The sequence below is a fragment of the Phocoena phocoena genome, chromosome 7, assembly GCF_963924675.1.
Source record: "Phocoena phocoena chromosome 7, mPhoPho1.1, whole genome shotgun sequence".
Taxonomy (NCBI): Eukaryota; Metazoa; Chordata; class Mammalia; order Artiodactyla; family Phocoenidae; genus Phocoena; species Phocoena phocoena.
This window is the reverse complement of record NC_089225.1, coordinates 400555-426504: the sequence shown is the minus strand read 5'-3', so window position 1 is coordinate 426504 and position 25950 is coordinate 400555. Positions and strand designations below refer to the sequence as shown.

General features: G+C 57.0%; 1 protein-coding gene across 3 annotated transcripts in view; it reads left to right on the top strand.

Moving 5' to 3' along the window:
• Positions 1-1166: 1166 nt before the first annotated feature.
• GLI2 (GLI family zinc finger 2) overlaps positions 1167-25950 on the top strand; it is a 178470-nt gene continuing 153686 nt past the window's right edge. For all 3 annotated transcript variants that reach the window (XM_065880225.1, XM_065880226.1, XM_065880227.1), the window contains exon 1: positions 1167-1311. In XM_065880225.1, coding sequence (XP_065736297.1) covers positions 1167-1311 — 145 coding nt within the window. The remainder of the gene's footprint in view (positions 1312-25950) is intronic.

Below are 25950 nucleotides of genomic sequence, written 5' to 3'. Positions count from 1 at the left end.
AGCTGGAGATGGAGCGTTACCTGGGCCCTGCATCCCCCGGGTTCCTCTCTCGTAACCCACGACGACTCCGCTTTCTAGCACACCCCACATCCAGGCCCGAGCAAGGCCTGTGGGCTCTGCCTTCAGAGCCACTGTCCTTTTAACTCAGACAACCAGTATCTCCCCAGGTCACTGCAGTCGTGCGCCATCCCCCAAATCTGCCCTCCGTACACTGGCAGAGGGACCCCTTTGTACTGTGAGTCCTGTCGCACCCCCCTTCTGCTCAAAACCCCTCAGGGCTGGCACTCACCTTCCTGCTGCTCCTTCAACAAGCCAGCCTCCTCCCTGCCAGGCCCGCGGCTCCCGCCCCTGCCCTCTGGCTGCCGTGGGCTCCCTCAGACCCTCATGTGGCATCCCATCCCTTCCTCAGAGAAGCAGGCCAGCAGCCCCCCTGCCCTTCCCACCCCGTTCTATCCTGCCCCTCTGCTTTCTTTCCTTCTCTCTCACTAATGAGAGACAAAATATACATTTATCTTCCCCCTTTACTTATTATGCCTCCCAAGTAGGATGTAAGCTCTGTGGGTTGTATCTTCGGCACCAGGCACAATGCTTGATGCATAACAGGGGCTTGAAGAGCTATTGACTGAATGTGTGCGAGTGCGTAAATGGTGAAAACTCTGTGGAATGCAGGAATGAACGAATGAATGAAAGAATGAACGAACATACACGTGAGTAAGTGAAAGGTGGAGCCGGTGAGCTGCAAAGAAACGGGAGAATGGGGGCTTTCCTCTGAGGGCCGCCAAGTCGTGGTTTCTGTATTGATTTTTCTCGTCCTGTGAGGCCGAGATGAGGGGCATTACTTTCTGACCTCATTTCTCAAGGTGGTTCTTGCTAGTTGCCACGCACAGTACTAGGAACTTGTTGTTTAGATTTGAAAAATCGGGGGTAACAGGCAGTGAAAAACTCTCGGCTGTGGTCCGTGAGGTCGTTCAGAAGACCAGATGAATCTCAGAACGAAGAATTCTCAAAATTAATGAAACACTCCTTCGCAATGATCAGAGAAGGCGCGCGTGGCGGCGGCGGGTGGGAATCTGCGTCGGCGCGTCCCGGCTGGGTCTGGGGGCCGCGTTGGTGAGTGTCTTTGTCTCCTCCTCCAGGGCTGCCACCCGGGACTATGCGTGGCTAGGATGGAGACGTCCGCCTCAGCCACGGCCACGGACAAGAAAGAAGCCAAAAGTGGGATCCTGGAGGGCGTCGCTTTCCCCGACCCCGGCAGGAAGGCCTCGGCCCTCGCGGTGGCCACTGCGACGGCCGCGGTAGCCACCCAAGGAGGTACTTTCTGTTCTGCATGGTTGGCGGGGGGTGTTTTTCATGAGCCCGTTCGGACTGAATGAGACGGGAGGCTGATGTCATCGGGCAGCCATGCGGGGTTTATGGGGGAGCAAGAGGGCGCCCCAGCTTTGGGGACCCCAGGCACCGGGATGGATGCCTGTGGGTGGATCTCGAAGGTCCAGCCACTCCCAGTCGGGGGGTTTGGGCATCTCAGGCTCCAGCAGGAGAAGGGGAGGGGAGGCAAGGGAGGCTCGGGGCTGTGGGGCAGCCCTGGGGTGCGTTCTGTCGGCACAGATGTGCCAGAGAGGCTGCTGGTTGCCTCCGGCCTGCCAAGGGCTATTTTGGAAAGTAATTGTCTCCTGATCCCTTCTGGCTGTAATTAGAGGGTCAGGTACAGAATTTAGCATCCTTAGGTGAATTTCTGGCCAACTTAATTATAACAGAAGGGGACCCCCCGAGCCACAGCCTCTCATTTTACTGCCCCGAAGAGAAATAGTCTCTGGTTTCCACTGGTCCGTGCCAGCATCCCGTTGGGAAAGCTTGGCGGGAAGACGAGACCTCCCCTTGTGTCTGCGCGGTCCATCTGGAGGCCACAAAACTATTTCTGTCTCCGAGGAATGGAGAGACTTAGATTTCTTTTCTTCCCCTTTTTATTCAAGTGCATTTAGTCATGCCCTGTTGCTCTCGCCGCTGAGGCACAGCTCCCAGAGCAGCGGGGGAAATGCGCCTTCGCCGGGGTGGGGTGTGAGTGCCGGCTGCGCCACTCACATGTTGATGTCTGCAGGTCGCGGGGGGCTTTGTTCAAGTGCAGACCCCCAGTCGGTGAGTCGGGGCGAGGCTGAGTTTCTGAAATTCTAACCAGCGCTCGGATGATGCTGGGACAGCCGGTCCACAGGCCGTGCTGGGTGCAACTTAGGGCCAGAGTGCAGGGATTCGGAAAGACACTCAGAGCGGGAGGAGTCATTGTTTCCAAGAGCGAACTGGAGGCCCTCTAGTTCATTGTTACTACACTGTTTCTATTCCCCCACCACCACCCGTGATTCTCAGTTGGAGGTCATTATCAGGATGTGCGGCCCAAGCCGGGACGGGGCGAGCCCAGGCCAACCTTCGGGTATTAGGACTCCTGCTCTGCGTGACACCCCTTGACCCCTGTCCCTGCTAGGAGCCGGGCTCTCTAGGCCCTCCCTCTGTGAGGGTGGAGGAAGGAGCCAAAGCCCAGGGTGGACCACATGCAGGTGGTGTCGGGAGCCAGGGGATGGAGGGCCCAGGGTGGGGGTCTGGCAGTGGTCCCAGGGCTGGCTTGTCCCGGGCCTGGCTGGGTCTGCACGTGGTCTGTTCCTTCTCCTGGGTCAGGGCCCACCCTGGCCTGTGGCGACACCTCAAGCTGTCCCTCTGCCTGATGCAGAGGCGCCTGGGCCTCTGAGGCCTGAGTGGCCTCGGTGCATCTCTGACCCGCCCCCTGGGCCCTCAGCTGTCCCCGCCTCGGCCTCTCCCTAGCCCGGACCCTAACCCTCTCTGGAGCCATCAGTGCATCGTGAGCTGCCACGCAGCCCAATTCACTGCCACGTCCCGTAGCCGAGAGCAGACTCGTGGTCATTAGAGAGAAATGAGGGCATGATTGGGAAGGAAGTCCTCTAGCATCAGACCTGGCTGTCAGCAATGGGGCAGTAATCTCAGATGCTTGAGGGGGTCTTGGTCTGGGGGGGGCAGGCCACGAGCCTACAGCTTGGGGTGCAGCCGCTCTCTGGAGGTACCCGACCTCGCTCTACTCGCCCCCCAAGGATGCGGTCCTGCCCACCCCGCAGGCCCCGTCCCCTCCTTGCCCGACCCCGGGGGAGCGCTTGACTGGTGAGGTTCCTACACTGGGTGGACGTGGCCCTCAGCCCAGTCGCCCAGGACAGGTGGCACGTTGTCATCAGAGCGAGTTAGGTACGTCCCTTGCTCCCTGTAGCACTCTCTGGACGGCTCATTTGGGAAGGGCCGTCCTGCAGTCAGGGCAGAGCAGGTGGCATCTGGAGCGGGTCCCCTGGGGCTGGGGGACCGTGACGTCTGCGTTCTGCGGGTGGGGCAAGGTAGGCCGGTGGTGCAGCCCCGAGTCACTGGCCTGGGTCCCCGTTCCAGCCCAGGCCCGGTCCCGGTGTGGCAGGCCGTTCCCTCCTCTGGGCCTCGTGTTCCTAATCTGTGTTGTGGGGACGTTTGGCAGATGTGATTCCAAGTCTGTGTGATGTCGTGACGTCGGATCTTACCCCTGGGGGCAGAGGTGCTGTGAGCTAGCCTCCTCTTTTACGCAGCAAACCGGAGTCCCAGACAGCCCCAAGGAGCCTCTGCCGTGGGCCCCTCTGCCCTCAGGGGCGTAGGCTTGTGGACAGGTGCGAGGTGGTGCCCGGCAGCACAAGGGGGTTCGTGCGTGTCCCCCACACGGAGGTCCTCTCAGGGCCAGGATGTTTGCGCTCTGCTCTGGAGCTCAGCACTCGGCACCAGGCCTGGCAGGAGGCAGTGCTGAGGGCCCCCTGTGGCCCTGAGTGATGTCAGGGGAAGGTGGCCTTGGTGAGGCGCTGGCCGGAGGTCGGGGGGAGCTCAGCCCGCCGGCGTGGGGCTGCTGGGAAGGGCAGGGAGGCTGCACAGAGGCCTGGGAGAGGGGCGGTGCTGCCCGGTGCATGCTGGGCTGGGGCAGGGGTGCAGGGAGCTGAGAGCTACCTGTCCAGGGCCCTGTCCCTGAGTTGTTTCTGGAAAAGATGGGGTAACCGTCCTGGTCTGCGAGGCCTGTTTGCTGAGGCAGGGACAGGACTGAGCTCATTCCCTGCGGCTGAGCCGGTGACCGCTCACTCGGACACCTGGCCCTCCTGACACCGTTTATCCCTTCCGAGTCCACAAGATCGTCCCCATGATTCCGCACCGTGGTTTGCAGCTTTCCCGGAAGGAAAGGATGGCTCACGCAAGCTCAGTGTTCCAGGGCCTGTTACACATCTGTCCAGAGTAGGGGGCGTCCTGTCTGAGGATGTCGGGGGCATGTGGTAAGGAATGCAAAAGGGCCAGACCCTGTGAACTGGTGACGCAGTGATCACCCACCTCTGCAAGGTGCCCAGAGGTGGGAGGTACCCTGTCTTGCAGGCCAGCTTCTGACCCCTCATCTGCCCCCTGCCAAGTGCCACTGGTTCCGGGAGCTTCAATCCCATCCCTGGAATTGTAGGACTTTGGTTCTAAGACTGAGCATACCTTTAGGCAGAAAGATTTCATTTCTACATTATTTGTAACTGTGAACATTTGGAAACAACCGAAGTGTTCAGTGATAGGGGATTGATTAATCAAACTGTGGGATGGCTGTTGAATGGAACATTATGTAGACCCTGAAAATGTTCATCAAGACTTTATCATAAGGGGGGGATGTGTCTGTATTCTAATATTAAAGTGTAAAAAAGCAGGATGCAAATTATATCTCACCTCTGTTGTTACCAACCAGGGTTCTTGGCCTTCCCCAATCAACTGAAATTGACTAGAGGCCAGACAGGAAATTCAGGCAAGGCTTTATCGGGGCCCTGCTGTATGTAGCAGGGAGGGGGGAGCGAGAAAATGCAACAGGTTCCCTTGCTTGCTGTGGGGGCGAGCTTGTTCCTTATATGGAGTGAGGGTAGGGGTCTTCCAGGGGTCCGGCTGGAGGGGTGGCTTAGGTGCTCTGCCCACCCCCTTGGTGGTGCTGCGTGCAGGGGGGCATGCGCAGGACCCGCCTGTTGCTCCCGGCTCTTCAGAAGGGGCGGTTGGGTTTCTTTGGTCTTTTTGTATCTTGTTGTCCATAATTTGCCCCAGCTGGGCATGCACGCAGTTATTTTTAGTCCCTTACAGTTTCTTTGTGTTTTGTTGCTCCAGGAGACGTCTGTCCAGGTGCAGGCACCGCAGCAAAGGGTCCCAGGTCCCAGCCTGTCCATCACAACTTTATAGTTCATAGAGGTACCCTTACCAGTGGTTGTCCAGATGCTGGGACTCGGGGTGATGTACATTGCACATAGGAAACTCATCCCTTTGGTTCCTAAGGACCTTCAGCCTTCTAGAACCCACTATTAGAATGTCAGTAAAGGGAACTGCCTGGCGGTCCGGTGATGAGGGCTCAGCGCTTTCACTGCTGGGGCCCCGGCTTCGATCCCTGGCCAGGGAACTAAGATCCCCCAAGCCGCGTGGCGTGGCCAAAAAAAAAAAAAAAAAGTAAGTCTGAGAGGCAGAGGTGCGCCGGACCCAGACTGTGCGGACTTGGGAGAGCCAAGTGTACACTCTCTCCTTCTGTCTCTGCCATCTGTGACCTTAGGTAGGTCACTTGACCTTGCCGTGGTCGGAGTATTTGCACCATGAAAATTGGCAAACCCATGGACATATATACACTACCAAGCATAAAGTGGATAGCTAGTGGGAAGCAGCCGCGTAGCACGGGGAGATCAGCTTGGTGCTTTGTGACCACCTGGAGGGGGGATAGGGAGGGTGGGAGGGAGGGATACGCAGGAGGGAAGAGATATGAGAACATGTGTATATGTATAACTGATTCACTTTGTTATAAAGCAGAAACTAACACACAATTGTAAAGCAATTATACTCCAATAAAGATGTTAAAAAAGAAATTGGCAAACCCTACGCATCAGGGCTGCCTCAGCCCCCTCTCCTCTCCCAGAGCCTGTTGTTAAATTCCCCCCAGCACATGACCGATCATATCTGGAGACTCACTCAGCTTCCTTGACTCTGTTTGGAATGAGAAAGGGAGTAAGGGTCCGGAGCGAGGAGGTGGGCGATGAAGGAGGTGGGCGTCCCTGGTGGCAAAGCTTGGAAAGGACACGCAGGGGGTCCTGGGTGTCGGGCTGGGGTGGGGGGGGTGGCCGGCACGTCTAATTCATGGGCGGTCAGAGCCTCTCCGTGTGTAGGTGGGACCGAGATGAGGTGGGGCAGGGACTTGCCCAAGGCCACCTGCTGCTTCCACGGAGAGCGGGGTCTGGGGCTCAGGGCTCCTGCCTCTCCCACGCTGAGCATCTCCTTCCTGAATCTGCTTTGAGATCGTGATTTTAGATTGTTCGTGGGTGATTTGGGTCTTAAAGCCCAGCCTGCCGGTACTGTGTGTGGGCGTCCAGCCTCTGCACCAGCCCTGGACAGGTCTCATCTGTCACCATCCTTGTCATTCCAACAGGCTAAGAGCGCCTGCTCCCCTCCAGCTCTTAGGAGGTCTGGGGCTGTGACTTCTTTGCAGGAGGACCTTTTTAAAAGTCTCCTGGCTCACCCGGCCTCATGAGGCTAGACGTGGTCGGGGCTGGGTGTTTCCACCGAGAGTCCCTACCTACCTGGCCATGATGTGCGTCAGAAACACCTTTGCATTGCAGGGCTGTACCCAAGGGACAAACGGTCCTGTGGCCAGACCAGATGGCAGAAGCCTTGGCCGGTGGGGGCTTTCCCAGCCTCTTGAGCTGTTGTGCTAACACTTGGGAGGCCATCAAGCAAACTTTAAAAACACATTTTGACCCAGAGCTATTTTTCCCTTTAATTTTTCACATGGCGTTATTTAAAAGGTAATTTGATTCAGATGTTTCTCATTTTTTTTACACTGAAACTTCCCTAATGCTGTTGTATTTCCCTCCTCAACAGTGGATTTTCTTTCCAAAAATATTTCCGAACCTCTCTGTGTGCTTCAACTGAGTACAGAGACCAGCCACCCCATGCGTCCAGGGTGGGACCATCAGAGGGGCTGGAGCCATAAAGCTCAGAGCTGTGTCTCGCCCCAGTGAGCTTTCCTTGTCCCCGAAGTCAAGACAGGCTTTAGCAGTCCTATGACGCGTCTGTGGTGAGTGCCCACCACGTCCTGGCCAGGGTGCTCCCAGGGTGGCCCCTCCATCAGCACCATCAGCATCCTCGGGACTTGGGCCCCACCCCAGACCTCCTGAAGCAGAGCCTGGGAGTGGGGCCTGGTGAGCCTGGGTGATTCTGATCACTCTTAAATGTTGGGCCCTCTGTGCCCTAGCAGTGGGAGGCACGGCAAGTCTTTCTACATGAAAAGTGGGACTTACACGCAGAGCGGCTGTGCAGAAATTACAGGCGATGTACGGCGTGCTCACACCTGCTTGGCATGGGCCTCTGGGGGGTAGAAGCTGCCTCTCTCCTGGTAGACAGTGTGGAGTCGTCGTCAGAAGCAGCCCAGCCTCTGGATCCAGACCACCTGCTTAAGGCCCAGCTCTGCTGACCTCAGGCAGGTCTGTGCCTCAGTTTCCACATCTGTAAAATGGGCACAATAGGGCTACCTGCTTCATAGCATTGTGGGAATTACCTGAGTTATCACATGTAAGGTGCGGGGTACAAAGTGAGCTCCAAGTTAAGTGTTTGCTTTATTAACTATCACCAGTTTTCCTTTCCTAGGTCTGCAGGCTCTGCCTGACTTAGAAAGCCTCTCCTTCTCTGGTAACCCTCAGTAGTGGACCTCCTGAGGCCGGGCGGGTGGCGGGAAGCCTAGATTTCTGGTGTCTTCCTACTCAAGAAGGCGGAGGGAGTGCTGGGCTGGAAATCAGATGTGGGTGGTTCCTGTCCTGCTTGGCTCCCGTGGGGGATCCTGGATCGGTGACCTTAGTGCGTCCCCGGCCTCATTAACTCAGCCTTGTGCACTGGAGGGTAGGGCCAGATCAGAGGATGCTGAAGCTTGGCCTCACCTTAGAATCTTGTGAGGAGACTATAATAAATGCAGACTCCCAGGCTGCCCAGACCTGCTGAAACAGAATCTCCCGTGCCGGGGCCTGGGCATGTGTATGTTTAACAGGCTTCCCAGGTCATTGGCCATGGCATGGACAAGACCCCTGGAGGTGGTGAACTGGTGGGAGTTGCAGCTGGTAGTCCTGGGAGGGTGGAGCCCTGCATGGCTGTCAGCACGGCACTCCCTTGCTACCTAAGGCCTCCGTATCACTAAGCTCCCCCTGGCCACCCCTTCATCTTGTTCCCTGGCTGTTGGCTTCTTGGAAAGTTTCTTCAAAGTACATTTTTGCTCAGAGGGGAGGCATCACCTCTGTCTCAGAATGCTGTGCAAATGCCAGAATATGGAAATAAGGTGGTGGGAGTTCTCGCTTTGATGCTCAGGCCAGGAAATCCCAAGTCACAAAGACCCCACCCTGCCCTGTCCTCCTTAAGTATCTCAGTCCCTGGTGTGTCTGTTTCTGAGCCTCCCCCAGTCCCCCACCCCGCCCTGATGCCACTGTGACAGGGTGCTGTTTGTTCACCACTGCATCCCCAGCAAGGCAGACACACAGTAAGTGATTGCTGAGTGAGGGGAGTGAGGCTGGTGCTGTCACGCCAGCTGTGTGCCCAGTGGGCTGGGGTGGCCGGCTGCCTCTGCTGCCCCTGAGGTCCCTAGGGACGAGGGTCCTTCGGGCCTGGCCTGCTCCTGGGCCCTGGCTCCCATCCCGAGGCTCCCTGGACGGCAGGGAACTTGCTGTGTGGGCCAAGCCTCCTTGGCCACCTGCGCTGCCCAGCTGGGCCACACACTTGCTTTGGACCCGAGGATGCACTCACGTGTGACTAAGTGGACAATTACTCTTATTTAAGTGATTTTCAGGATGGCTGTCGGTGCCGCTTCTGAGCTTGTTTTAAAGGCCCAGCCACACGGAACAGCCGGTTCCCATAAGGCTTTTCCAGAAAGCAGAGCTCAGTTATCTGTGACAGCTCTGCATAGCCAGGAAGCAGGGTACAGCACAGTCGCCTGGGCATTTTCAGGGTGGGTTCTGAATGACTCTTTTTTTTAAATTGAAGTATAGTTGACTTACAATACTGTGTTAGTTTCAGCTGTACAGCAAAGTGATTCAGTTATACACATACATATATATAACTCTTCTCAGATTTTTTTCCACTATAGATTATTACAAGATACTGAATATAGTTCCCTGTGCTACACAGTAGGGCTTTGTTGTTTATCTATTTTGTATACAGTAGTGTGTATCTGTTAATCTCCAATTTCAAATTTATTCCCCCTCCCTCGAAATGACTCTTGATGACGATCTGGACGGTCTCTGGTGCCAGGGGCGTCCTGGAGGGTCAGGGTACCTGGGTAGAGGGTGAGGGCTGGAGCTTCCTTCTGGCCACGATGGGGTGAAATGGGACAGCCTTTGAGAGTGGCTGGCAGAGCGCCCGCGTGGAGACCAAGTAAACGTTGGGGACGTGGATCTGAACCGGCTTTCCTCTTGCGCACGGTGGCCTCATGCTCGGCGCTGAGACCTCGTGCTCTAGAAGCCACTCAGAGCGGCTGCCACCCTGTGTCAGACGGGACGCCCGCTTGCCCCGGTACAGCAGGCTTCTCCACTGCCCCCCCACCCCTGCTTCTTGCCCTCAGCGTTCGAGGCCAGCCCCGGGTCTGCGCTCTGGCCGCTGCTCCTTGGCTTATGTTTGCACTTCGGACCCGCATCGCTGTGCCGTCTGCTGGCATGTGAGCTGCCCTGGCAGCATGAAGTCGTCCCAGGCACTGCTGTGGCTTCTGGTCTTGTTTGTCCCCGGGACAGGGGCCCCGCCTCGAAGACGCAGCTTCATTTCTCCTGGCTCATTTGCATGTTAAACTGTTGCGGGGTTTGGGGAAAGCTTCAGAGTCGTTTCCAGCGATGGAACTGGAAGAAGCTTTAGCGATCATCTGGTTCGAATCCGTTCATTTTACAGATGTGGAGACTGAGGTCCAGACACTTGAAGCACAAAGGGTCACCAAGGGACACCATTGGGACTGGAAACCGATTTCCCAGGTGCTGCCTATGGGTTGCGGGGGGAACCCAGCTGCCCCCCAGCCCTGCCCTCCTTCTGGCCGCAACCCCAGCTTCCCAAAAGGACGGTATTTATGTTAGAAACATTTTTCTGATGTTTGGTTCTGTCAAAACTAATTTTAGCATTTCTAAAGCTTGGGGAAAATACAGCCTCATCACTTTGATGTCAGCGCCTAGTTTACTATTAGTATATTCTGGGGTTTATCATTTTAGGCATGTTTAACATGGCTGCACCAGGCACGCACTATTAAATCTGGCTTATTTTACATTCCTGTCCGGAATTATTTATTTGTAACAATTTCCTCTCTATCAGAAGACACAGCTAATGCTGCGTTTTAATGTGTTATTTACACACAAAATAACCTATTTGCAACTCAGTATGTGCTGGAGGGAGGATGGATGGGTCCCGGTTTCCTGCGTTCTGTTATATCGGAGTTTAACAATCTGGTTTGCTAATAGAACCATTTATCACTGGTGTGGGGAGGATAATTTATTTTATGTTTGTGGCCAGGTCTCACGGCATCTGATCTCGGGAACATTTGGAAGAAATGAGGGCAGGCCTGGTGTTCGGGGTGCCTGTGGGACCCCTGGCCTTCCTGAGGTGGCCTGGGGGCCTCGGGGTTCCCTCAGCTCACGTGTACCTCCCACGGATGGTTCTGGAACTCCGATCAGAAATGTGATGGCGGAGACACTGCCTCTGCCCTCTAGGGGCCCCGGGGTGAATCCTGCCCAGGGAGGCTCCTGGGGATGCGGCGTGAGAGCCGGGCCCATAGGGATGCTCGGGGTTTCTCCAGGTGGTAAGAGGAAAGCGGGGTGGTCGTTGGTGGGGGAGCAGCATCAGAGCGGCTCCTCAGGGGTGCAAGGGCTTGCGAGTCAGTGAGCTGGCCCACTTGCCTCTACTTTGGGGTGGGTGGCCTGAGCGGGGCTGCAGCCTCGGTGGCAGGTGGAGTGCTTAGACCTCCTCTGCTCCCCAGGGCATCAGGGAGCCAGCCACAGACGCTGAAGGCAGGTCCCCGCTGTGTCAGATTGGCAGAGCTGGCTCGGAAGCTCAGCCTGCAGTGGGAAGGAGTCTTAGGCAGAGCGGCTGGTGGCAAGGGGTCCAGCAGCCAGGCGTGGTGGGATGGGCAGTGGCATCTGGGGACCAGGCAAGGAGGAGGCCTTCTGGCTACCCTGGCGTTAGACCCAGGGCTGGCGGGGGCGCCCAGGTAGGTGTGTGGCCACTGGACCATGCGGGCTGAGGTCCTGTGGCTCCATCAGGGGTGCCCCCCTTTCGGCACACTGATGGGTAAGGGTGGGGGGGAAAGCAGTGCATCTGAATGCGGACACCAGAAGGGGCAGGTGGGGATGGGGTGAGAAGAGTCATCAAGAAGCAGGAGCTGTAGCGCTTTTCACTAAGAGCTTGGCCCATGGAGAAGCCAGACGCCTCGACTCTCGACGCTGATGCGGCACTTGCCTGATGCCTGGGTGATCAGGAAAACTGCAGGGAAGGGGAGGCCCTGAAAGGGCCCTGCAGGCTGAGTCGGCCCTGGTAAGGCCACGGCCTGAAGCTGTGTGCCCTGTCTCAGCTGGGGTCCTGCTGGGAGCAGCTGCGCACTCAGATCAGATGGCTGGGGAGAGGTTACCAGAGGGGTGTTTGCAAAGTGTGGCGGGGCTTAGAGCCAGCCACGGGGCTGGTGCACGGAGCACATAGCTCTGGGGCGGCCGGCGTGGTTGGGGGCCGAAGCTCAGGCTCGGACAGATGAGGTCTGAATCTCATCTGCTCTGCTGCTTTCCGGTTGGGTATCCTCTGTTGACCTGAACCCTGGTCTCCTCATCTTAAAAACAGACAAAGTACTTATCTTTTGAGGGCTGCAGTACAGATAACCAGTGTAAAGTGCTTAGATAGTACTTGGCATATGGTAGACATTCTGTAGGTAGTAGTTGCTATTAGTGTTTTTATTGCTATTATTAGGATTATTCTAGAACTATTTCCCAGAGTAGCACGAACGCTTCCAGTAGGTATCTGAGAGTGAAGGGATGAAGGAATGAATGCACAGGTATCTGAGCAGAGTCTTCACAGGAGGGGCAGTTTGCCCGTGATGTGCAAAGGGGGATGGCATTCTAGCTGGAGGAATAGCATGTGCAAAGGTCCTGGGGTCTGAGATGGGCTCGGGGTGGCTGGGCCCGGCAGCCCCTTGGGGGAGGGGCTCCCTTCACTCCCCAGCAAAAGTCTCTGCATTGGGGCAGGGAAGCTCTGTGATGCTGTGGCCAGAGGCCCCGGCTCCATCTGTGTCCTCCAGCTGCTGCATAGCTGTGCGTGGACGCTGGAGATCCAGCCTGGCCTGACCCTGGACCCCCCTCCGGGTTCAGCCAGCCTCTCCTCCAGGGCAGGCAGGGAGGGAGGGGGCCGGAGGGGCTCCATCTTGAGAAACTGCCCTTGGCTCTTTCCCTGTGCCTGTGTGCTGGCTGGCACTGCTCCCAGCAGGCGTGGACCAACGGCTTGCGTTTGTGGGGAATGGGGCGTCTGAAGCCCTGACACCAGACAGAGCAAGGCTCGTTTCCACATCTGACTTTGCATCCCATTTGAGCAGCCACATTTGAGAGGAGGGTTTGGGTCTGGTGTGGTGCTGGTGGTGGACAGCAGGCTTGAGCTTTGCAATCCTGGCTGTCCTGGAAATGAAGTCTCGTGCCTGCAGAGCAGGTGTGATGGCGGGCAGGGCAGGGTAGAGCCCCCTACTCCCCACCCTTAGTGTCACCTTGCCCCTGGGTTCGTGCAGAGGCCCACGTGGTCATTCATCCTTCTTTGTGACCTAGGTTCCCTGGTGCCAGTATCCTCCCCGGGGACAGCCTGTGGGCACCGGAGTACCAGGGCTGGGGCAGCTGAGTAGGGGTAGAAGAGGGTCATAAAGGGAAGCACAAATTAGCAAAGATACACTTTGCTGCCTCTGTGAGTTCTGAGGCTGGGCACAGGTGGGACCTTTGTCCCGTTTCTGGTCCTGAGTCTGCCCATCCGTCACATTTCTCCAGACTGTGTTGGTGCCAAGGAAAACAACAGGTGCCTTCAGTCAGGTATGAGCGTGGGCTACCCTTGCCTGATGTGTGAAGTGGGGGTGACAGGGCTCACCTGGGTCTGCATGTGGGCGACAGGGGGCTGCTGTCATTATTCTCACGGGATGGTGACCTCACCTGCAGAAACTCCTGGCTGTGCCATTAGCGGCCAGAGCGGTGTGGTGCTTTCCAGCTGACCTCTGCCCACAGCGGTGCCCTTATGCCAGGCCCCCAGCTCTGCCAGCTCTGGGCTAACTATGGGATGGAAAACAGGGAGAGAGGCCCTAGCAGTTCTGCTCCTAGGTATCTACCTAAGAGAATTGTTTTTGTTTTTGCTTTTTTGGCGGTACGTGGGCCTCTCACTGTTGTGGCCTCTCCCGTTGCGGAGCACAGGCTCCAGACGCGCAGGCTCAGCGGCCATGGCTCACAGGCCCAGCCGCTCCACGGCATGTGGGATCTTCCCGGACCGGGGCACGAACCCGTGTCCCCTGCATCGGCAGGCGGACTCTCAACCACTGCACCACCAGGGAAGCCCTACCCAAGAGAATTGAAAGCATGTGTTCGTACAAACCCTGAGAAAACCATAATGCAAAAGGACACATGTTCCCCAATGTTCATTGCAGCACTATTTACAGTAGCCAGGACAGGGAAACAACCTAAACGTTCAACGAGAGATGAATGGATAAAAAAGATGTGGTACATACATACAATGGAATGTTACTTGACCATAAAAAGGAACGATATTGTGTCATTTGTAGAGATGTGGATGGACCTAGAGTCTGTCATATAGAGTGAAGTAAGCCAGAAGGAGAAAACCAAACATTGTGTATTAATGAATATATGTGGAATCTAGAAAAATGGTACAGATGAACCTATTTGCAGGGCAGGAATAGAAATGCAGCCATAGAGAACAGACGTGTGGACACTGCGGGAAGGGGAGGGTGGAACGAATTGAGAGATTAAATTTGACATAAATACACTACCACGTGTAAAATAGATAGCTAGTGGGAACCTGCTGTATAGCACAGGGCGCTTAGCTCAGTGCTCTGTGACGACCTAGATGGGCGGGATGGGGGCGGGGGATGGGAGGGAGGCCCAAGACGGAGGGGATATGTGTATACACATAGCGGATTCACCTCACTGTACAGCAGAAACTAACACAACATTGTAAAGCAATTATACTCCAATAAAAAAAAACCTTGCATATAAATGCTTATGGCAACATTATTCGTAACAGCCCAAAATGGAAATAAATGTCCATTAGCTAATGAATGGATAAAATGTTGTCTATCCACACAATGGAATATTATTTGGCCATGAAAAGGAATGAAATACTGATACATGCTTCAACACGGACGAACCTTGCTAATATTATGCTCAGTGAAAGAAGCCAGATGCAGAAGGCTGGGTATCGTAAGGTTTCCTTTGCATTAAGTGTTCCGAATGAGCAAATCCGTAGAGACGGAAGAGAGATGAGTGGTCACCAAGGGCGGAGGGGAGGAGGGAACGGGAGTGGCTGCTGATGGGTGCGGAGCTCCTTCTGGGGCGACGAGATGCTCCGGAATTAGATAGAGGTGAGGGTTGCACAGCACGGTGATTATACTAAAAACCACTGAGCTGTATGCTTTAAAAGGGTGAATTTTATGGTATGTGAATTACATCTCGGTTTTAAAAGAGAAGGAAGGAAGGAAGGGAGGGAGGAGGTGAGGAAGGAGGTAAAAGGGGGCGAGGGGGGCCTGGGGCACCTGGGACCGACCTTGTTGTGGCCCTGAAACCCCGGCGTGAGTCCCTGGGCTGCGTGAGCACCGCTGCCCCTCAGGCAGGACCCCGCTTTCCCTGGCCGATGAGCAGCCTCCCCAGCCAATTCTGTAGGCTCCAGAAGCTCTAAAGTCACTGGAGTGGAAGGACGGTGTTTAATGACAAAGTAAATAATTACATTAAGGGTGTGAGTACGGAAGGGAGCTGAGTAAATCACTTTAGAAGGGGTACCAGCCTCCAGCTCACTTCTGGTCCTTTATCACCGCATGACGGCCTCCCTCGGACTCGGGATAATTGACCGTGGCCAGGCTGCGGGCTCTGCAGCAGTGCGGGCCGGGGGCCTGGCGCGGCTGGGAGAGGTGGCTTACCAGCATGCCAGGGTGACCCGGCAGCCCTCCTCCTGCTTTGGGTGGAGGAGCCCCGGGGTCCGTGTCCTGCTGGAGATAAGACTCTTGGCTGGGAAGAGCCAGCTTCTTCTGAGCTTCCGAGTGGGAGGGGCTCAGGGCCACCTGGTCCACTGAGGCCCAGAGTCGGGGAGCGGTCTGGCTGAGGCCACACAGCGAGCACAGGGTGGACCACGGTAAGGTGCCGACCTGGGACCCCCCAGGCCAGGATGCTGTCCCTGCCCCAGGGTGGGGCTCCCGGGAGGGGTGGGTGCTCAGTGTGTGGGGTCCCACACCCTCTTCAGGGAAGCACCACAGAGGGCAAGTGCCAGATGTATTGCAGTTGCTGGGAAGCGGGAGATGTGGCCGGGGTCGGCATGATGAAGGTTCTGGGGTCCAGCACACCCTGCAGCCTCCCCTGGCCTGGCACCCCAGTTTGACCCCTCCCTTCACTGTTTTCCCTCTACCCCGTGGCCTCAGTCTGTCCTCAGTGAGTCCCTCCTTCCACTCCCCAGCCCCCTGCCCGCCCCTCAGGCCGGCTCTCAGCCTGGGGCCATGGAAGATGGACAGGAGGCCGGCCTTAATGCTGAGCCCCAAGGGGGCCATGTGTGATGTCTGAAGATCCAGGAGATGGATCCTGGCCTGGAAGGATGCCTCTTCTCGGGTGGGGACTGCGTCAGGATGCTTGGTGGCAAGTGACAGAAACCCACTCAGACCCTCCAGAACTAGCTGCGCCTGAGGCCCCAGTGATGTCACTGGGACACTGGCCCTTTCTCCCCCGGCTCTTGGTGGGATGGATGGACTGGTGTGTAATGGGGTCAGAGCTGTGGCTCTTCAGGCAGCAAGTTTCCTGGTCATTCTGTCCGGGACCTCCTCCTGGGGCTGCCCCTGGAGTGACCAGGCCTGTCCCCAGCCCCTCATTGCCCTTTTGAGCCCCCCATGGGGGAATGCAGAGTACCCCTGAGAGTTGCCAGGTGAGAGCCTTAGAGAGGAAAAGCCAGAAGTTTCCGGGGGCGGCATCACTAAGGAGAGGTCCTCCAGGAAGGAGGGGCCTGTGGGGGAGGGCTCCGAGAAGGGGACAAGAGCGGAGGCCTGGGCTGGGGATGAGAGCGCACATGGAGGACGGGGACCAGGGTGCCTGCTTGCCAGGGGCTTTCAGGCGAAGGGGTGGAAGGAGAGATGCAGTTGGCAAGGGAGGTTTGTAAGCTGTGGGGAGCCTTGGAGGTGCCTCAGAGGAATCTGGACTCTGGATAGCAGGGAGCCATTGAAGGCCCTTGAGCAGGGGAGCATGGTTTCGAATAAACTTGCTTTTTTGGCGGGTTAACTTACGTCCTGTGGCTTGAAGCCGGCGCAAGAGAAATGCAGGCGATTGGGCTGGATGTCTCTGCTCTGCAGATCACGCTTCTTCCTTCCTTCTTTCCTCTCTCCCTCCCTGCCTTACTCCTGTCTTCCCGCATGCGTTCAGTGAGGGCCTAGTGTGTCCCAGACGATGTTATGGTCACCATGTCTCAGCAGGGAACACTCAGGCAAGGTCCACTTTTCCTGGGGGGAGACAGTCTAGTTGGGCAAGACAGGCAGGTCCTCCCATGAAAGGCCACGCCGCCGAGAACCGGAAACGGGGACCCTGGCTTTGGGGAGGCGGGGGTGGGGGAGGTGGTGTTTCCCAGGAGGGTTAAGGCCGCCGCCTCTTGCAGGTGCGCTGCTGAGACAGCATGGAGACGGCTTCCTCTGCCGGGGGAGGCCGGGGTGAGAAGAGACTGGGGGGCCGGCTCAGGCTGTCCCCGTGCCGAGGGACAGTGTCTGTCACAGCCGGTCCAGCCATCCCTGCGTTGGGAGCAGGGCTGGAGTGGAGCCCGGGGATCCAGACGCCCTGGGTCCAAGCCGCTGTGGCGTCCCAGTCTTTCACCCGGGAGTGGGCTCGCCCTGCCTGGTGGGGCCGTGGTCAGGACGGGACCCCTCCTCCGGGGGCTCTGGAGAGGCTGGCCGCAGTGCCAGCGCAGGGGACCACAGGCCCATCTCTCTGTTTCTGCGATCACCGTGCCCACAGTGGGTCCTCTGTTCCTTGGCTGTGATGATGCCTCTGGGTGACATCCGTGAGGGGGTTCTGAAGAATTCTTAGGGTGCCAGGAATGGAAGGCGTTAGAACTCTCCCATCAGTGCTTGGAGCAGCCCTGACCAAGTGTCCCGGCAGGGCTGTAGGTGATCAGAGATGGTTTTTGTGCCCGTATCCCCAAGGAAGAGTCAGAAGCTCCTGGGATCTTAAATAATAATAATAATAATAATAAAACAGAAAACAGAGTTGGTGTTTCCCTGTGCTGTGTTCTGGGCGCTCCATTGCTTTGGGGCTGGAGTGGCCTTTGCAAGTTCTTCCCAGAGGAGGTGTGGGCGGGGTGGGCACCACCTGTGGATGTGGCCACATGTCCTTGAGCTCCGCCGTCCGGGAAACATCCCAGCTGCACCACAGGGAACAGCCTGAGCCCCTCAGCTGGCTGTGTCTTGAGAGGAGAGAACCAAGCCCAGGGGCAGACTGAGACTCTGGGCCCTGCTTGTTGCAAGAACTTAATGGCTGGGTGGTTGCCTGGGGCAGATGGACGCCACCTCGCACGTCTGCTGGACCAGCCTCTTGCCAGTGGCCTTACACGTACAGCTGCTTAGGCCCTTTATCCTCAGGTGCCTCGGGCCCTCCATCCTCAGCTGCATCAGGCTCTCCTTCCTCCGATGCCCCCTCCCCACCCCGGCCCCCACTGCCAGTCTCTTGAGTTCAGGCTTATCCCCACCAGATCGCCAGGCTGTGCCAGCCCCGTAGGCTGCCTCACCCTGAGGAGAAGGCCACCCCGGCCTCCCAAGCCCATCCAGGGAACGTCTCGGGTTGTGCCCCAGGTGTGAGGTCACTTGCACGCGTAGCTCTCATCCTCGGAAGCTCTGAGACGGGGTTCCAGTGCACGTGGTTTACTGAGAAGTTAAGGAGGGGCTGGGACGTGAGACAGGACGGGTATGGGGTACCTTAGCCAGCCACTACCACTAGGAACTACTGGGGTTTCATCCCTCAGGGAAACCCCGGGGCCCCTCGTGACCTATCCCACCCAAGGGGAAGGGAGCTGAGGTCTGTTTAAACACCAGCTCCTGTCACTTCCGGCCTCGCGTGCGGTGGAGCAAAACGGGCTTTGGAGGTAGAGAAAACCCTCAGACGGTTAACCCCAGGGGCTAGTGATGGGAAGCTGGGTGTGTGCGTGCATCACAGTGGTAGGAGCGTGGGGACGTGAACGGGCATCACAAAGCATCGGCCACACGGAGACAGAAGTGGTGGGTACTCGCAGGTCGTGACTTTTGTGGGGTCAGGAATCCTCTTCCGTGTCCCTCTCTGTGATTTCACAGAGATGAATTCGGATGGCTTAGGGATGGATAAGTGTGGAGCTACAGACTCCCCAGGGAGAGGCAGCAACTGGGCTGTTATCAGACGTCAGTGCCTCAGTGGGAATGAGTTTATCAGATTCTGTGTTGAGAGAACAGGGTTTGATGGGGATGAGCCCAGGAGGACAGGAAAGAGGCTGCGAGTCGGAGAAGGGGCCGGAAACGGGCCTGAGGGACCTGAAGGTCCCCCTCGGTGCATCTTTGAGACAAGGCCCTGGGGACCGTCAATGCCAGAAGACCAGAGCGCCAGCCTGGCCTGGAATGGAGGGGACCCCAGACCCCAAGCCCCAGGGATGAACCTGATTTATAACCAGTCACTGAAAATATACACAGTGAAATGAAAACTGCCGCCACTGAGCAGGCTCATGCTGGCCGTTGTAAAGATAAGTAACGGCAGTTATAAGGCCACTTAAACCCTTGCCTTTGGGGTGTGAAGGGGTCTCTGCAGACAGTACATCTTTATCAAGAAACGTTTACTCATAAAAAACCACCAGGAAGCGGGAGAGAAGGTGGCTCAGCCACAGGGCTTTTCTGCCTTTATGGAGCCGCAGCCCATCGGGAACCAGAGCCACAAATCACCGTGTCCAGAGGTGGGGGTGGGAGTGAGTTAACCCTGACCTCAGCCTTCCAGACAGTGACCCAGCCCCCACCTGCATCGGTGCAGGGGGACCGCAGTCGTCCGCATTGGCTCCCTGGCACCACGGGCCAAGCGCAAGCTCTGTGGGCACGCATGGCCCCTGCCCGCCTCTCCAGCCTTGTAATGTCCTTCCCACGTGCCGGCCTCTGTACCTTTGCGTGGCTCTCCCTCTTCCCGGATGCCTTCCTCTGCTCATCTACCAGGGCCTCCTGCTGTCCTTTGCACATGCCTCGTGGTCCCCTAGACACCCACTCCTGTACCAGACGCAGGTGGATCGGGGAGCAGAGCCACTGTGAGTGACACAGGACCAGGGCTGTGATGGGACCAGCCCCCACCGAGCTGCAGGAGCCATGGAGTTTCTGGACGGCTGTGGCCTCTGTATCTGGTGCCCGGCCCAAGTTGCCGTAGGTCAGTGGGGTCTGCAGTGCGGAGAACGTGGCTGTGGGGACAGAGCTCATGTCACCTTTTACGAGCTCCCAGACTCGGGCTGGACGGATGCAGGGGAGCTGCAGAGGCAGCCCGCCCCTTGCAGCTGTTTCCACATCGGGCCTGGGAGCTGGACCAGCCGTCTCTGCCCACGTCGCCAGGGCAAGCCAAGGATCAGGGTGCCTGCTGCCCTTTATCATGGGTCCCCAAACTTTTTGATCCCTTAAATATGACTGAGGACCCCAAAGAACTTCTGTGGATGTGGTTTATATCTCTTGATATCTACCTTGCTAGAAATGTCACATGAGAAAAAATGTATATTTTAATTTTTAATTCATTTGAAAATAACAATGGTAAATCCATTATTTTTATGAAAAATAACTATTTTCTAAAATTTAAAAAAATTGGTGAGATGAATGGGATGATTCTTTTGTAAATTTCTTTAATGTCGGGCTTAGTGGAAGACAGCTGGACTCTCACACCTGCTCCTGCGTTTTGTCTGTTGCGACATGTTGTTTTGGTTGAAATGTGGGAGGACATCTGGCCCCACATAAGGCATAGAGTTAGAAAGAGGAGGGATATTTTTAAAGCCTTTTCAGCTAATTGTAGATATTCTTCTCTGATATTACACCAAAACTTGACACGTGGGTGTTTCTGAAGTGTTACTTGCGATGTGGCATCTGAAACCATCTCGAAGCCCTTTCCGTACTCTGTTTGTTAAAATCCACTGGTCTATCTTGCACTTGGAAGGGATATTTTTTACCCAGGCATCATTTTGTATCACCACGCTTTCGTCCTTTGGAAATATTGGCTCACGGAGTCGTGAGGCTATCCAAACGTACAGACAGAGACGAGAGAGAAAGACACATCACTTCTTGGTATTATTATAAAATGCCATGACTTTGCCCCTGCCCTGAAAGAGGACCACTGCTTTACAGCATCCTTCCTACTAATCTCACGCACGTTTTGCTGTGGCCAGCCCTGAGATGGAGTCATGCTGAGAAGGGAATTCTCGGAAATGAAGTGTCAGCTTAGCGATGCTGCCACGGGGGTCTCTCCCTGAAGCTCCCCCATGCCCCTCGGTGCCACCCGCCCTCTGGCTGCACCTTCTCTCTTCCCCTTCATTCCTGACTGTCTGTGCTCCCTGGCTAAGCGCATGTCCATCAGGACCTTGCCCCATCTCTCCACCCAGATGGTGCCCAATCCAGTGGGGGATCTTCATCCCTCCTCTTCTGCTTTCACAGTCTCACCAGCTCCCTCCCCTTGACCCTGGCCCTGGACACCCCTGCCGGTTTTCCTGCCCCCCCCCCCACCTTGACCCAAGGTCCCAGGGGTGTGTCCTCAGCCTCTCCTCTTCTCATGGCAGGGGTGGGGGGTCCCGCCTTCTCAGTCATCTCTGCTCCATGACACCTGCACTCACTCCACTGGCTCCAGACCTGCTTACCAGTGGCCCACCCGACATCTCGCCTGTCCTTAGGCCCTGTGTATCCTGGGCTGAATGCGTAATGCTCCCTCTCCACCCACACCTGGACCCCCGCTCCCCCCACTGGGGGAGGCCCCTGCCTGCCCTCCTCTGAGGGTCCAGCATCATTTACCTCTCACTTGTACATGATGGAAACTTAAGGGACCTGTGCCCCGGATGGCACAAGATGCAGCGTGCCGCGGGCCCTACTGCGGATGGACTTTCCTTAAAGCCTCTGTGTCCACTGGGACACAGGAGGCCCAGAGGGGTCCCCAGACTCGCCCACCAGGTCACCACGAGCAAGGGGAAGACTGGAATTTGATGGGGTCCTGAGCCCAGACCCGTGCTCCTCCCCTGCTTCATGCCCTCCCAGGCTTCATATCCTTGGTTCAAGGGACCGCTTGGCTCCATGCCTGCGCCTGGCAGAGGCCAGAGCTGCCTGAGCCTTAGGGCCCAGCGCCTGGCAGCAAGGAGGCAGCAAGAGCCAGAGAACTCCAGGGAGTGCCAGCATCCCCCCGGGAGCAGCAGTACCTCCTGTGAGGCTGGCAGCGGGTGGTGGAGGTGACAGCACCTGTCCCGAATCTGGTAACATGACTGCCACCTGCAGTCAGGATTGTTTTTCTCCATCCGAGAAGACATCTCTAAGAAGAAAAGAGCCCTGCAGTCCCTGAGCAGCCTCCGGGCAGGCGTGTGTAGGTGCTAGGGGCCCAAAGCAGAGACGAGAGTGTGTGCTGACCTTTTCAGCTGGCCGGGTTCTCAGCTGGCGCTCAATGGGCCCTGACATCAGGTAGGTCCTTACAGGGGCGGGGGTCTCGGCACGTCGGGAGCCAGGGTGTTGCTCTATTGCAAGACCAGCAGGGTCCACTAAGATGCTGTGCCCACCTCTCCCTGCCCCCCTTACTCCCCCCTGCACCCCAGCCCAAACACAAAGGCCTTCTGAGCCTCCTGACTTTGGGCTCCCAGGCAAGTCTCTGCAGGGGACCCCTCCCACCTCCCACCCACCCCCAGTGTCTTCCTCTGGGCCACCTGCCTCTCCAAATCTCAAGGCTCTTTCAAGGCCAAGTTCAGTTAGTCAATTCTGTTTAATTCAAAAAGCATTTGGATGTTTACGGAAGGCCTACTGGTTAGCCTGTTGCCAAGGCCACCCGGCTATTAAGTGGTACAGCCAGGACTTGAACTTGAGTCTGTCTGAGCCCTAAGGGCAGGACTGTCTTCCTTCCCACTGCTGCTTCCCTACTCCTGTCTTCTGCTGATATCCTGCTTATCTGGAGCAGCCACAACCCCCTGCCCTATTTAACTTATACACACTTACGTCTAATGGATATAAACCTGTTAAATTGTTTCAAGACCAAGAGTCCAGGGGCACCGAGGAAGGAAGGGCCTCTTCTGTGGATGAATTATACACTACTTAGCGCAGGGCCTCTGAGGCTTAGGTCTGGGGGCTCAGGGGCTTCTTGTCTCTTTCTGGATTCCTGGCTGCAGTTGATAGACAGTTGCCCTGAGAGGTGAGTGACCTCCTGATGGGTGCAGTTTGTTCCACACTTAAAAAGTACTGACAGATAATTCAGTGTGATAGAACGCTAGTAATTGGGTCTAGCGTTTGTGTCTTCTCTCCACCCCCTCTATTTTTCCCCCTTTGCCAGTCCTCTGCCAGTGGCTGAACCCCGACGGCAGGCACAGAGAATTCTCCGTGAGCCTCGGCCTCAAGAACAGCAAATCTGAGGGGCTCTGTGACAGGCAGTTTCTTCATCTGGTTGCAGTTATTCATCAGTGTGCAAACACCCCACCATCCAAACCTCAGGGAGCTCACCAGCCAGGAGGAGGGTCTCGCAAGCACAGGGCTGGCATCTCAGGATGGTAAGGGATTCAAGAGAGGTCAGCTCTAGATGCTTCTTCCCGCCTCTGGGGGAAGAGAGGCCGGGAAGGCTTCCTGGAGGTAGGCATGCCTGCGCTGGGTGTTGAGGGATGAATAAGAGTTCACTAGGCAGAAAAGCAGGACGTAGAAAAAGAAAAAGAACATGAGCACAGTCAGAGGTTAGGGTGTGAATCCGGGAACCGTTGATGGTTTTGCTGAGGGGACCTTCTTCAGCAGCTTCTCCTGAAGCATCGTACCCTAGAAAGACCAGGGTGACCAAGGCAGGCGAAGGAAAGATTCCAGGAGGTCCCTTTTGCCTTCTGTCTGGTTTTCTCAGCTGTGTCTGTGTTCCCTCTGGCTCCCTGAGAATCAGGGCAATGGAATGAGGGTGGGTTTTTGGACCAGTTTCCCTTCCAGACCCTGCTTTCTCATCTAATGTGAACCCTCAGCTGTTGCCCTCATATTTGCTGAATTCACAGCGCCTGGGCTCTGGGGCCCTGTTAGGGGAACTGTGAGCTTTCATCCTGGTTGGATACCCTGGAAGCCTGAGAGGGTTAAACCGCCGAGCCAGCTGGGGAGCATCAGTCCCCTCTCCTGGCGATAACGTCAGAGGCTGACGCTGGGGACGACAGAGCTGCCTAGAGGCTCTCTCTGGGGTGGACTCCGGCCGGGACCCCGTAGGTAGGCTGGCTGCGGATGTACGGGCCCCTGGACGCCCACGGGGACGGCCAGCATATGGATCCTGGTGGCCTGTGTGTCTGGTTTCTTCTCTGGGAATTCCTTCCGCGGTGGCCAAAACTTCAGTGGGGAAGGAGAGGGTGTGGGTGCTGGAGGAGGGGGCTCCTCCTTCTGGCGGGGAGGGACTGGCTTTTCCTTAAACAGACACTCAGCATCCCCTCGGCGAGGGGCCCATGTCTCTTAAGCAGCAGAGAGAAGCAGGGAGGATGGGCTGCCCTGTGGCTCTGGGGACCTGGAGGAGGCGGTGCTCCGTCCGACCCGGCCTGCAGGGGCAGCAGTCCTTCAGTTGGCTGAAGTGCCTGTTTTCTCAATCTGTCTGTGATCGGGAGGCCTTTCGACGGGGCTGCCGGGTACCGACTCAGGGACTAGTGCGTGGCCTCCCCGTGGTTTCATATGCCTCGCCGAGACCCGGGAGCCCCCCTCTCCCGGGGAAATGGGAAAAGTGTGTGCGGGGCCCAGAGCACCAGGCCCGGCCATGCCGCCACCAGGACGTGACGGGGACAGCGTTTCCTGGGGGCGCTTGTGCCGGGCAGGCTCCCGCGGATGCAAAGGGGTGGACGCGCCCGGTGGTTCAGTGGCTCCTGGGCTTTGTGGATTGAGTTTCTTCCACCTGGTACGTGATGTGTTTTTCTGTGTTGACTGGAGGTTGGGAAGAAATGTCCAAATTAGGGATGGGCCCGTGGCTTAGCCGAGCAGCAAAATGAGTGAACTTCCACCGTGGAAGAGACGTCAGATCCCAAGAAGGAAACCCCAGCTTTGGGAGGGTGTTTGGTCTGGCCTAGGCTGTCAGACCCACAGAGGGGCTGGTAAACTAGTGTCCGGTGGGGCACCCGACCCCAGACCCAGCCTTGCAGGTGTGTGGTGGGGCCCACCTGGACACCTGGCTGAGAGCCGGGCAGGAGGATGAGCGGGGAAGCTTTGGGGGGCCAGGGAGGGCAGGCACACTCTGGAGGGGATGCCTGGCCCCCTCCGCCTTCCTTCATTCTTCCTTCTTCATTAAGTGCATGGTAGGCTGGCTTGCGTCCCTTTTGTCCGCTCTGTCCCAACCAGCCCTGTACGAGGTTGCCCGAGTCCGTGCAGTGACCCCCAGAGGCAGGTGCAATCCCATTTTACAGACGGGGCAGCCGAGATTCTTCAGTGTCAGGTGACCTGCCCCGCCGGACAATGCTGGGACGCGGTCAAGCCGAGCCTCGCCTGCGCTGGGCCACCATCCGCGCGGTACCCAGTGGGGTTTTCGGGCTCTGACTCCACGGTTCAGAGGGGAGAGTTGCCTCAGGGAAGTGGGCTGCTGGTCCATCGGTGTTCGCTGTGTCCCATGCCTCCGACTTGGAGAGAAGGCTGCTGTGGCTCAGACCGGGCCTCGTCCAAGTTCTTTTTTATTTTTTAAAATTCTTTGGCCGTGCCTCGTGGCATGTGGGATCTTAATTGCCTGACCAGGGGTCGAACGTGCGCCCCCTGCAAAGGAAGCGCGGAGTGTTAGCTACCGGACCGCCAGGGAAATCCCTAGTTCAAGTCCTTGCTCTGCTGCTGGCCAGCTGGATGGGACTTGGAGCGCGTAGCTTCGCCTCTCTGGGCCTCAGGGCCCCACCTGCAAAGCCCCCACCTGTTGGGGGCCCGGATTATCGTAGGCTGTTATCAGCGAAGCAGTTGGAACAGTGCCTGGCAGGCGACACGCTCACAGAAGTGTGTGGGTGAGAACAGCCTTCCAGAGGGAGCACCCTGGTCTCTCATAGATCAGGTCGTGGGCGCAGTGCTAACCCTGCACACAGTAGGTGCTCCGGGCAGCGCCGGGAACAGGCGTGGACTGTGGCTCAGGGCACATGGACAGAATGGATTTGGAAGCACGTTAGCAAGCAGCCTGGTGGGCCGAGGGCTCCAGAACCTCTGTGTCCCCGCCAGCTTCGGAGCCTTGCCCCCATCATGGGAACTCTTTGCACCCACTTGCCACAATTAATCTGAGAGACATGGCGACCCCCCCCCCCCCCCCCGCCCCCCGCCGCCTTCCCTTAGTGCATGGCTGAAGGTCATACGGGCAGCACACAGGGCTGCTTCTGCAAATTACATGTTTGCCTTTTTTTTTTTTTTGGCTGTGCCTCGCGTCTTGAGGGATCTCAGTTCCCTGATCAGGGATTGAACCTGGGCCCCGGCAGTGGAAGTGCCGTGTCCTAACCACGGGACCGCCAGGGAATTCCCAT